Source organism: Salvelinus sp. IW2-2015, linkage group LG4p (genome assembly GCF_002910315.2).
Source record: "Salvelinus sp. IW2-2015 linkage group LG4p, ASM291031v2, whole genome shotgun sequence".
NCBI classification, from domain to species: Eukaryota; Metazoa; Chordata; class Actinopteri; order Salmoniformes; family Salmonidae; genus Salvelinus; species Salvelinus sp. IW2-2015.
The window spans coordinates 876,517-888,585 of NC_036841.1; the positions used below are offsets into that span (position 1 = coordinate 876,517).

The following is a 12,069-nucleotide window of genomic DNA, read 5'->3' on the forward strand; positions in this document are numbered from 1 at the left end:
TGACTCAACTATGCCCCCTTGTGGGCATGGCTTCACTTAGACTTGTGGAAATGAACTATATACCATGTAAGTTTGTAGGCTCCTGCTTCACAGTTTATTAGACATAAGGATTGTATTAAAAATAACCAATTTAAGACTATCAACATCAATCAAATGCCAGCTACCTTCTTCTCCTTCTTGCCAAAGCTGAGTCCTGGAGTGTCTTTCTCCACCACCACACAGGAGATCCCCTTGGGACCTTTCCCTCCCGTCCGACACATTACTATGTACACGTCTGTGTCTCCTCCTCCGCTGATGAAGGCCTGCAGCAGGACAAACACAGTGAGAGCGATACCTTCACTTTATATCACAATTTATTCTTTCATATCAGCTACAGTAAGGAGATGAATAAAAACAGTACCTTGGACCCATTGAGGACATAATGGTCTCCTTCCAACTTTGCAGTAGTGAGTAACGAAGCAGCATCACTGCCACTGCCTGAAACATGAACGGGAAATGAGATTTAAAAAGACAAAGGATAGCCACACTATACAGGTTCATGGTGTCAATGCATGACGCCATCACATAATAGAAAACTTAGGACAAAATACCAACCTGGCTCAGTCAGACAATAAGAGGCAAACTTGTCCATCGTACAAAGCTCAGGGCAGTACTTCTCCCTCTGTTCAGTGTTGCCGAAGGTGTCAATCATCCAGTTACACATGCTGCACAGAAATGAGCATCTATTAATGAACACCTGATACTTACTCCTGCTTTCAATTAATATCTAGTCAATTGTCTATATGTGATGTTTGGTGCATCTCTTGAGCAGACACTTGAGAGGTTGTGGTGATTGCTGGCATTTGCCACGCCTTACTTGTGAATGCTGAGGTAGGCTGTGGTGCTAACGCAGCCTGTCGATAAGGCCTCAAAGATGAGTGAGGTGTCCAGACGAGACAGGCCAGATCCCCCCACCTCCGGCTGTACATAGATTCCCCCAAACCCCAGCTGGGCAGCCTTACGCAAGGTCTCCACCGGGAAGATTTCCTGAACAATGAAAGTTGCTTTTTACGTTCATACAAATGCCCTCTCACAAAAAAAGGGGTTTAGTGATTGCAGAGGAGGCTGGTGGGAGGAGCTAATGGCTGGAATGGCATTCATGGATAGGAGTCAAACAGGTAGTTTCCATGTTTGATACTGTTCCATTTATTCCATTGACATGTATGGGTTGAAAGGGAATAGCTAAACAAGCTGCACTGCACAGTAATACCTTTTCATCCCACTCAGCCATGTGTGGAGACATTTCATTTGCTGCGAAGTCAAAGGCCATCTTCTGAAACTCTTTCTGTTCATCACTGAGGCCATGAGCAGCTGCAAGGAGGGAGTTACGAATAGAGTCATGCAGGTGTAACAGTTGTTAAAGTACAGTGTTAATTTCACCAGGTTCATATATTAATATTTTGATTTGTTATTATGCATGCCTGCATCCTGGGAGTAGGGGAGTGTGTACTTACGTTTTGCCCTGCGTGCTCGTGCTCAAATCATTTTGATGCACTATGAGAGGTAGACACGCTTTTTCTGTCGTCTTCAGAAAAGTTTGATTATTTTAAGTACAAAGTCATACACAGTGTTTTGTTCATGAATAATGTTGTATATTTAGAGGTTACTCATAAGTGGATGGTATTTTTAAGATGCACTTGTAACTGTAGTTTTTAGAATGATATTAACATTCTGAATTCAACATGTGGTTAATAGCTAGCTACGGTATTAGCAGGCTATTTATTGTATGTGTGAACGATGGCTAGTTCTTCAAATGATCCCAGTCCCTTGTATTGTGCATCTGTTGTAGAAAGAGGCTACGATTCGCAGAACATATGTGCTCTACAAATGTTTTATTTTCTTTTGGATGCAGATGCAGGATGCAAATAGTGAATTCTGCTTAATTAAAACAACCTGATCTCCAAAGTCCACGTCTAGTCTCAATCAACCACACACAACGCAGAGTTATAGCGGTGCAGTACAGGGCACATATTGCATAAAACCTAGCAGTGTTAAGAATAGAGTCACGCAGGGCACATACCGCATAAAGCCTAGCGGTGTTAGACAATGGTAGTACTGTAGAGTACGGCATAATTACCAGAATCATTTTAAACACTTTTATATTAAGATAAATAGTTGAAACAACCATTGAACATGACACACACATCACACGTGCCCTTCTACTTTAGCTGCAAAATAATGATTGAGTATCACTTGACCACCAGAGGTTGTTATATAGCTAGTTGGGTAGTACAGTATAACGTTACCAACAGAGGTCAATATGACTAAGTAGTACATAAGTAGCAATGCATTTCTGGAAAATGCACACTTAGCAATGAAAAAGACACTTTATGCAGTAATTTACCTACTAGTCAGCTAACTAGTTTAGCGAGCAATTCTGCTCATAACCAACTAACTCATGTTAACGCGTCAGATGACTAGCAGTGCAAGTCCGCATTACTCTACCAACGATTTGAAACCCAAAATGCTCATGGAACTTACGGTCAACGCATGACGCTATTCCTCGTCTCTTTTCGCTGTTCGATATTAAACGACATCTTCTGCCAATGCATAAACTCAGTCTGGCAACTCTAGAGAACGTTCCAACGGCCGCCATGTTGGTCACTGGTTATATCACGCTGCTGCTGTAGGGAAATGTAGTTCCGTTACATAAGATACGTGTAGGTCTTAGATTGTGCAGGTCCAGGTTAGTTTTCTTCGATCCTTTTTCAGGAAAAGGCAAATTTTTCTCATAATTTCATTAACCACCGAAATATACCCTAAGGTCAATTGCTTGCTTAAACCATAGACATTAAGGAGGCCTAAACAGAGAAATCAAACCTAAGTGAACTGTTTCTACATCACGTGCCTTTGACACACGTCACTAGCGCGGGAGTTATTCATTATTCAGCGTCCTTCTTTTTGCAGTGTTCAGAGTTTAATGACGTTCGCATCTTTATAACATACAAGTAAGTAACAATGTAATCCTTTGCATAGTTATCTGATTTAATGAAACACGTTCTTTATTTGCTTTAAATCAAATGTCACGTACACAGAATGGTTAGGCATCATTGGAATTGGACTTTGAGGTTCAATTTCTTCCAAGCCAACCACTATTTCGTCATCTCTCAGACATGACAGGTACAACGAGAACTCGTGGAAGAACACTACAATCCAGTAAGTAAAAGCATTCACATTTCTGTACAATACATGACATGCAATTGCATGGTTTTTCAACGTCCCTGAAACTGTTTCACAATCACTTTACTACCACTATGATTTGACTTTCAAATGGCTATTAATAAGTGAATGTATTTTATGTACTCTAAACCAGTCAACGACGAAGAGACAAATTGTGCCCGCAGTGAGGATTCCCTATTGGAGATTGGTCAGGCAGTCGGGGGGAAGAGGAAATGCTCAGGGAAGACTTGAAAACAGGACTTCAAAGGAAGAAAAATCACCTGAATGACAATTGGAACGCTCCAACAGGAATCTGTTCCCAAAACTTCATAAATAACAAGGTTGTCAACAAACAAGCATACAAAGTTGTATAGCGGCAGAATAAGATACCGGGTAGGGAGTGGGCTATTTCATTACGTTTTTCACTCACCATGTTTATTCTGAAAAATGTCTGTGCTCACTCTGGTAGGCTATGGACAAACATTAAGAATAAGCTACGTGATGAGTTGATGTCTATTCAGCAGCTAGTTAGCAAGGTGAATTGATCTAATTTGTATGCGTTGTTTTTGGCAACCTTGTACTTTACAAAGTTTTTGGCACAGATTCCTGTTGGAACGTTCCAATTATACCCACCCCCACAGTACTGTCACAGAGCCAGAGAGATGCTTTGAAAATGGCATAAATGTCAAGATATTCTGTTCTCCTTAATAATAGGATGGTGTCATCTATGGCTATTCTATGTCAGGCTTTGTGGTTAATGTGTCCACCCTTAGATTGGAAGGTTGGGGGTTCAATCCCCAGTCAAGTTATACCAAAGACTCAAATGAGACCTGATGGATCTGCTTGGCTTTCAGCACTAAGGAAATGGATTGGGGGTAAGGCCCTGCGGCAGACTAGCATCCTGTCTAGGGGGTATACTTTTACATCAAGCTGCCTAACGATATACAGAAACAGGAGATAGGCTCTTGCCCTATGGGTCGTTATGGCTTGTTAAGGCTTACTTACTTTTACTATGCCAGTTTGGGATCAAGGATTTGAAGATTCTTCAACCAAACTGGGTGTTGGGATGTTGTTTGGAACTACCGGGCCTGTAACTTCATGCGAGACATGAAAGCGGGGCAGCAAGTATTCTTCTAGCACAGTAACTGCAAGGAGCCTGGAATATCTGGAGTTATGAAGGTGAGCCTCTACCTGTTCCTATTTCTGTTGGTTGTATTTCAGGTATGGTGCCTCTCACCTGCTTTCTCTTTTCCAGATTGTAAAGGAGTCCTATGTGGACCACAGTCAGTTTGACAAGAAAGATGTCCATTACGACACCTCCAGCAAGGCAGACAACCCCAGATGGAGTATGGTATGAATGATTTCATGTTTACATTTGTTTGTGTTCCAAATGGCTTGAGATCAAGATACATCACTGATATGTAACAGGCTTTTAAAAAAATCACAATCCAATTTAGTCTGTACTAGTACTCTGCTGGCTTGTTTAATGTTTGACTGCTAGGTTGGTGTCCAGTTTGAGAGGATGTTGAAGTACTTTATTCCTCTGTCTGAATTGAAGAAGACCCACCTGCAGCACAAGGCGGGCCCCTGAATGGCATGGCTCTCTTCACCAGGGCCAGGCTGTCTGTCCAGCCCCTCACCAGTGGTATGTGGAGATCAGTGACACTAAGTAATATGGTTGTCAAATCTCCACCTCATCATATTTTACAAAGCTTTTGTCTAAGTAAAATCATATATTTAAAGAAATTCAAATGAGTTTGGAGGACAAAGACCCACTGAAGATTTGGACAAGATGATGATGATGATGATGCTGCTGCTGATGCTAATATGATGTTTACTGTCTATTGAACCATTGTGCTTGTATTGAATGAAAATTGGCTCAAGGTTTCTGTTTGTCAGACACCCTGGATGGAGTTTATTTCTAATACAATATGTTTATATTAAGACAGTTCATGTGTTTGCCCTCACTATCTATAAAGGAGATAATTTCAGTCTAAACATGCAACATTTTCATTTCCAAGGTAATCGATCATTCCATCAGTCCATTGAAATATTTATCAGGTGCAAGCAACTTATTTCTATAGCAAAACAAGTCTGTGGATAACAATGCATATGGCATCAATTTATTTCAGTTTTGGGGAAGGGGCTATAATTAGTAATTTGCAGAGCACAAAAAAATACAGGACAATTTTAGGCTAAAAGAAGTGTTAAACGTATTGAGGCAACAGGATTTAATTCGCTAGATACACTTAGGCACGACATTTCAAGTCTAACGTGGACGATACAGAAGACTTCTTAATATCAGACCTCAAATACAAGCACTTAAAATCCCTGCCTAACAGTATTGGAATGCTTAGGTAAAGCATGTGAATTTAATGGTCATATTGTGACCGTCTGTATGCTATTCACTGTACATGATGGTATAAGAGGGTGAGAGTTCTATAGCTCTTATTTGCAGGACTTTAAAATGAATGGGTTAGTAATACTTTATCTAGCCCTCTCACTCAAAGAAATTGGATGACACTTCCAATGCAGTAGAAACCTTCCATTGATCTCACTGCAATCATTACACAAGGACTGAGAGGAGAATGTGTATGTGGAGAAGCAACGGACATATCTGTGCAAAGATACAATTTCAGATTTCATTATGACAGACCACATTAAAATGTCAGGAATGCATTTGACTGGGTATGGAATGTTTTCAAAATGCATCGCTGTTACTCATGACTAACTCCCTATGACAATAGTGTTGTATACAGAGTTAGAATCCATTCATATAAAGCTAAAGCTAGAAATATATTTTGTGACAAAGAAAGTTGATAAATTGATGACATAACAGGGTATAATATTCCATTTCTAGGGTATCACGCACAGGGGGAGATCTAAAGTGGCCGGCTTTACTTTCACCGGATATGTGTGTTGATGGAGTTGACCTGCAGCGGAATTTTAGGCCCCTGTAATGCCTCATGCAGGCTTCTTTTTCATTGTTCAGGTGTTTACCTCTAGACTTCCCTTCATCCTTCCTTTATTCAGCAGCCCTAATAAACAGAGGGCTACTTTATCAGTGATCATGTGAGCTGACAGGTGACCCCACTACTTTTCCACAGACACTGCCAGTCTTCTGTGAGGAGAATGAGTGGAGGCAGCTTTAGGCGCTGTCCTCCCTCGCCGCCTTCTCCAGAGCACTCTCTGAGCTGACTGAGCCCTCGAACCGCTGGGCTCCGATGGTGGCCTGGCTCGACATGCTCTTCCTCACCACATCCCCTTTCCTCCACAGTGTGATTTCCTGATTGAGAAGGAAGTGGTCATGAACTCATTGTCTTAATCACTAAAGCATTTCCATAGGGACACATTTACTGCTAGGTAGGAATGCAATATATAATGTGCATCACAGTGAACAATGGATACACCATGTTGAACCTGACACCTGATAAATTCCCTCTATAAGGACACACAATTTCATCTGGGATCACTGCTAACAGTTACCCATCAGAAGCCACTGTTCTATACCTGCTGTTTGAAGTAGCGTCTCTCCTCCTCATCAATCAGCACCAGATTAAGGTAGTAACGCACAGAGAACTTCTTATTGATATCTCGCATGGTAGGGGTCATCTCATAGCCAGCCAGAAACAACCGGATTGGAATTGACTCTCCTTAAACATAATTAAAACACCCAGTTAGACCTGATAGGTAGTTTGAGTATTGCAATTTTCAAAAGCATACAATCTTCACTATATCCTTTACCTCGGACAGGAGCTCCATCCATGATCTCATATTTGGCGATGGTGTCATTTTCATGGTATACACTAGGACCGGTGCCAGTTGTCTCCCTTTTGATGATGTCAATCTCCATGTGCTTAATTTTAATCCGCACCAGCAGGAAGTAGATCTTACCCACAATGACGTCTTTCAGGTGGTACCTGTGAAAGACAGGAAGGATTGTCACAGGACTGCTCTGCCGCAAAGACAAATAGTCAAAGGTTCTAAGCTACAATGATTTCTGCATGTTCCTGTGACTAGGAGAGGTGGCATTTTGTTATTTTGTAAATTTACCCCAAAAATTGAGGTGACAGGGTACTGAAAAAATGTATCTCTTTCAGCCTTACTTGGATTTGTTGTACTCAAACTCAATGTGGAGACAGTCTTCGATCCCAACTTCCATTTTTATTGACGAGTTGAGCTCTGGGTAAGTACTGAGTGTGTGCACCACAATATCCATCTCTTTACTGATGTCATTCAGTCTCCTGCTCACCGTAGCGCGCAGAAAATACCTGCAAGTACAACCAACAAACACTGAGCAAACCTGCTGTAATCTCAACAGATGTCATCCAACAACATATCTCATTGCCCCCATTATCATAACCACTAATCATGATTTGTGTGTGTAATGCAAGACATTGAGCATATGAAGCACACACACATTACTCTTGCTGAGGATGTAGTGCTAGGCACATGACTGACGGGTCAAAGGGGATCTCGGGTTAAAAAGTGAGCCATAAAGTAATAGTTATTTTGGCAGAGAATGTTCAGGCTGAATGTTTCCTTACCGTAGCTTCACATTCTGGCCTGTGTATGACTCATAGGGCTTCTCAACATGGGTGAACTCAAAGTCGAAGGTCTGTGACTGAGTAAGCTCACCAGGCCTTGCCAGATCTTTCACCAGGGAGACAAACTCATGATGGTTTCCTCTGTCATAGTACAGCTCTGTGAAGGAAGGACAGGTATACACTTCAGACATTCAAAGACATCGCAAAATAATCACTCTCATAGAAGAATGCATCTAGGCCTATTGGCACATTCGACACAACTGTTGTTAACTAAAAAGTACAACATAAAGCGACATTGCATTTATTATGATTCATTTGGAATAGATATCACTGCATTAAACTAAGAACACTCACCAATCTGGCCTACAAATTCGATTTTGATGCCTTGATGTTCCAGTCTTTTCCCAGGGTTCTTCAGTGTAACGTTGACCTTTCCTGCCACAGTCTCCCCATCATAAAATAAGAAATATTTGTCCTTCTTCCCATCTTCAGTCTTATGTTCAGCCTTCTTTCTCGTCTCAGCATCAGTCAGAACTACATCAATTTCTGCACTTTGGCCAAAACTGAAGAAACTCATGCTTGTTATTTTCTGGCCCGTTTTATGAACAAGGTTAAGATTGATCGGGTCTGAACAGAACCTTTAAGACCAATTTAGGTGACACTTTCAGTGACCTATTTCTTACTGAAGTAAATTCTGTCGTTCATTCGAAATGACGGAAAGTGCAAAAACACCGACTTGTTTGTTACCAGCAATGATCACAGAACGTAGTAATTCTGCTTATAGTCAGCACATGCAGATGGGAGGTCTGGACAAATATGCAAATGTTATCGTTATTTTACCTTTATATTTCTTCTCAAATTCAATTGAATTCAATTACACACAGCACCATGTCTTCATATCCCTTTCGATGAAATAGCCTAAATACTACAAAACATGTCGCATGGTGATATCCACAAACACTGAAGAATGTTGCGTTTCCCTCGAACTCAAGATGTATCCGTCATTCAGACACCGATTAACAATGTAGTGAGTCTTGATTGTTTCCTTTAGAACGTTATTCACGTTAAATTGTATATTTCCTGAAAAAGCATAATATTGCAAGCGATCATTTCCTATGTTGTTGCACTTCCGGGGTTGTCTGGTTGACTGCATTATTTTTCAAAATAAAAGTTAAACTCTTCTGTAGTCATTTGCAAAACAAAAGTCTCAACAATACAATAAATACAGTTACTAATGTTATTTGTGTCTTTATTGACAAAATGAAGTAAGCATAACAGTATCCATTACTTGCACTACAACGAACATTTTACATTTTTCAACAGTTCCTGAGTAGTGTTATTTAACAAAATAACCATGTTTCAAAAAGTCATTTTTAACAATTTCAATTTGAAACATTGTTTCATACTTATATATTGTTACTGATAAACATGTATGTGTAGACATTTGTTTCTAAAAAAGTTGTATTGCCTGTATATCCATTAATATTGTATATTGTGTTCATAAAGAAAATACAGTTAATTGTGAGTCAAAACTGGACAATATGTCCAATATTCATAAAGTACGTAATTAGTAAGCAAAGAAGGTCACTTATACAGACACGGCACTCTGAAAAAAATCATAATTACTTGATATAATCATAATAATACATCTTAGCAGCATTATTATGGGATTATACTGTATAACTGTCATATGTTTCTTTGTTATTCTGAACGCAGAGAATAAAGTCAGTTGGCTTTTAAGCACAACAGACAGTTTCATTGTGCCCCTTGGCTCTGCATGTAAAATATTTCATCAGCTTTTTAAACATGCCCCACTCATTATCTGTATGTATGTATGTACAGTTGAAGTTGAAAGTGTACATACACCTTAGCCAAATACATTTAAACTCAGTTTTTCACAATTCCTGACATTTAATCCTAGTAAAAAATACCCTGTTTTAGGTCAGTTAGATCACCACTTTATTTTAAGAATGTGAAATGCCAGAATAATAGTAGAGAATGATTTATTTCAGATTTTATTTCTTACATCACATTCCCAGTGGGTCAGAAGTTTACATACACTCAATTAGTATTTGGTAGCATTGCCTTTAAATTGTTTAACCTGGGTCAAACGTTTCAATAGCCTTCCACAAGCTTCCCACAATATGTTGGGTGAATTTTGGCCCATTCCTCCTGACAGAGGTGGTGTAACTGAGTCAGGTTTGTAGGCCTCCTTGCTCGCACACGCTTTTTCAGTTCTGCCCACAATTTATCTATAGGATTGAGGTCAGGGCTTTGTGATGGCCACTCCAATACCTTGACTTTGTTGTCCTTAAGCAATTTTGCCACAACTTTGGAAGTGTGCTTAGGGTCAATGTCCATTTGGAAGACCCATTTGTGACCAAGCTTTAACTTCCTGACTGATATCTTGAGATGTTGCTTCAATATATCCACATAATTTTCCTACCTCATGATGTCATCTATTTTGTGAAGTGCACCAGTCCCTCCTGCAGCAAAGCACCCACAACATGATGCTGCCACCCCTGTGCTTCACGGTTGGAATGGTGCTCTTCGGCTTGCAAGCCTCCCCCTTTTTCCTCCAAACATAACGATGGTCATTATGGCCAAACAGTTCTATTTTTGTTTCATCAGACCAGAGGACTTTTCTACAAAAAGTACGATCTTTGTCCCCATGTGCACTTGCAAAACTTAGTCTGGCTTTTTTAATGGCGGTTTTGGAGAAGTTGCTTCTTCCTTGCTGAGCGGCCTTTCAGGTTATGTCGATATAGGACTCACTTTACTGTGGATATAGATACTTTTGTACCCTGTTTCCTCCAGCATCTTCACAAGGTCCTTTGCTGTTGTTCTGGGATTGATTTGCACTTTTCGCACCAAAGTACGTTCATCTCTTGGAGACAGAACATGTCTCCTTCCTTAGCGGTATGACGGCTGCGTGGTCCCATGGTGTTTATACTTGCGTACTATTGTTTGTACAGATGGTTCATCCTCTCAAGGATGAAACAGACTAGTGGAAGTCTACAAAAAAAATTCTGAGGTCTTGGCTGATTGCTTTTGATTTTCCCATGATGTCAAGCAAAGAGGCACTGAGTTTGAAGGTAGGCCTTGAAATACATCCACAGGTACACATCCAATTGACTCAAATGATGTCAATTAGCCGATCAGAAGCTTCTAAAGCCATGACAACAATTTCTGGAATTTTCCAAGCTGTTCAAAGGCACAGTCAACTTAGTGTATGAAAACTTCTGACCCATTGGAATTGTGATACAGTGAATTATAAGTGTAATAATCTGTCTGTAAACAATTGTTGGAAAAATGACTTGTGTCATGCACAAAGTAGATGTCCTAACTGACCAAAACTACAGTTTTTTAACAAGAAATTTGTGGAGTGGTTGAAATACGAGTTTTAATGACTCCAACCTAAGTGTATGTAAACTTCCGACTTCAACTGTATGTATGTATGTATGTATGTATGTATGTATGTATGTATGTATGTATGTATGTATGTATGCAGGTATGTATGTATATATGTATGTATGTATGTATGTATGTATGTCTGTACGTACATATACATTACCAGTCGAAAGTTTGGACACTTACTCATTACAGGGTTTTTCTTTATTTTTGCTATTTTCTACATTGTAGAATAATAGTGAAGACATCAAAAATAAGAAATAACACATATGGAATCATGTAGTAACCCAAAAGGTGTTCAACAAATCAAAATATATTTTATATTTGAGATTCTTCAAAGTAGCCACCCTTTGCCTTGATGGCAGCTTTGAAAACTCTTGGCATTCTCTCAACCAGCTTCATGAGGTAGTCACCTAGAATGCATTTCAATGAACAGGTGTGCCTTGTTAAAAGTTAATTTGTGGAATTTCTTTCCTTCTTAATGTATTTGAGCCAATCAGTTGTGTTGTGACACGGTAGGTATACAGAAGACAGCCCTATTTGGTAATAGACCAAGTCCATATTATGGCAAGAACAGCTCAAATAAGCAAAGAGAGAAACGACAGTCCATCATTACTTTAAGACATGAAGGTCAGTCAATACGGAACATTTGAAGAACTTCGAAAGTTTCTTCAAGTGCAGTCGCAAAAACCATCAAGTGCTATGATGAAACTGTCTCTCATGAGGACCGCCACAGGAAAGGAAGACCCAGAGTTACCTCTGCTACAGAGGATAAGTTCATTAGAGTTACCAGACTCAGAAATTGCAGCCCAAATAAATGCTTCACAGAGTTCAAGTAACAGACACGTCTCAACATCAACTGTTCAGAGGAGACTGCGTGAATCAGGCCTTCTTGGTCGAATTGCTGCAAAGA

The 12,069-nt window shown here is 39.9% G+C and overlaps 2 protein-coding genes, 1 long non-coding RNA gene and 1 pseudogene across 3 annotated transcripts in view; 2 read left to right on the forward strand and 2 right to left on the reverse strand.

The window, feature by feature from the left end:
* Nucleotides 1–2,667, reverse strand: part of acad8 (acyl-CoA dehydrogenase family, member 8) — a 6,377-nt gene extending 3,710 nt beyond the window's left edge. The window contains exons 1-6 of the mRNA XM_023979682.2: nt 2,521–2,667; nt 1,250–1,350; nt 857–1,026; nt 595–704; nt 401–477; nt 165–302 (exon numbers count right to left, since the gene is read on the reverse strand). Of these exons, the coding sequence (XP_023835450.1) occupies nt 165–302; nt 401–477; nt 595–704; nt 857–1,026; nt 1,250–1,350; nt 2,521–2,635 (711 nt within the window). The 5' untranslated portion in view covers nt 2,636–2,667. The remainder of the gene's footprint in view (nt 1–164; nt 303–400; nt 478–594; nt 705–856; nt 1,027–1,249; nt 1,351–2,520) is intronic.
* A 231-nt stretch (nt 2,668–2,898) lies between these two features.
* Nucleotides 2,899–3,442, forward strand: LOC139023608 (uncharacterized). The gene is made up of 3 exons (XR_011474760.1): nt 2,899–2,987; nt 3,151–3,195; nt 3,353–3,442. It is a non-coding gene; the product is annotated as an uncharacterized lncRNA (long non-coding RNA).
* Nucleotides 3,443–4,062: 620 nt separating this feature from the next.
* Nucleotides 4,063–5,146, forward strand: LOC111956645 (thymocyte nuclear protein 1-like; annotated as a pseudogene).
* A 682-nt stretch (nt 5,147–5,828) lies between these two features.
* LOC111958431 (vacuolar protein sorting-associated protein 26B-like) lies at nt 5,829–8,858 on the reverse strand. Its single transcript, XM_023979692.2, has 6 exons — nt 8,100–8,858; nt 7,746–7,902; nt 7,305–7,469; nt 6,943–7,118; nt 6,709–6,851; nt 5,829–6,484 (listed from the first exon to the last, which is right to left on the reverse strand). The coding sequence occupies exons 1-6, from the start codon at nt 8,320–8,322 to the stop codon at nt 6,347–6,349; spliced, it is 1,002 nt and encodes a 333-aa protein (XP_023835460.1). The 5' UTR covers nt 8,323–8,858; the 3' UTR covers nt 5,829–6,346.
* Nucleotides 8,859–12,069: the final 3,211 nt, after the last annotated feature.

Excerpts from the sequence above, each read along its gene's own strand:
- LOC111958431 (XM_023979692.2), bottom strand. The coding sequence starts at position 8,322 with ATGAGTTTCTTCAGTTTTGGCCAAAGTGCAGAAATTGATGTAGTTCTG. Across the intron at positions 7,470-7,745 it reads GGCCAGAATGTGAAGCTACG|GTATTTTCTGCGCGCTACGG; the intron begins GTAAGGAAACAT and ends TTGTACTTGCAG. Across the intron at positions 6,485-6,708 it reads GACGCTACTTCAAACAGCAG|GAAATCACACTGTGGAGGAA; the intron begins GTATAGAACAGT and ends CTTCTCAATCAG.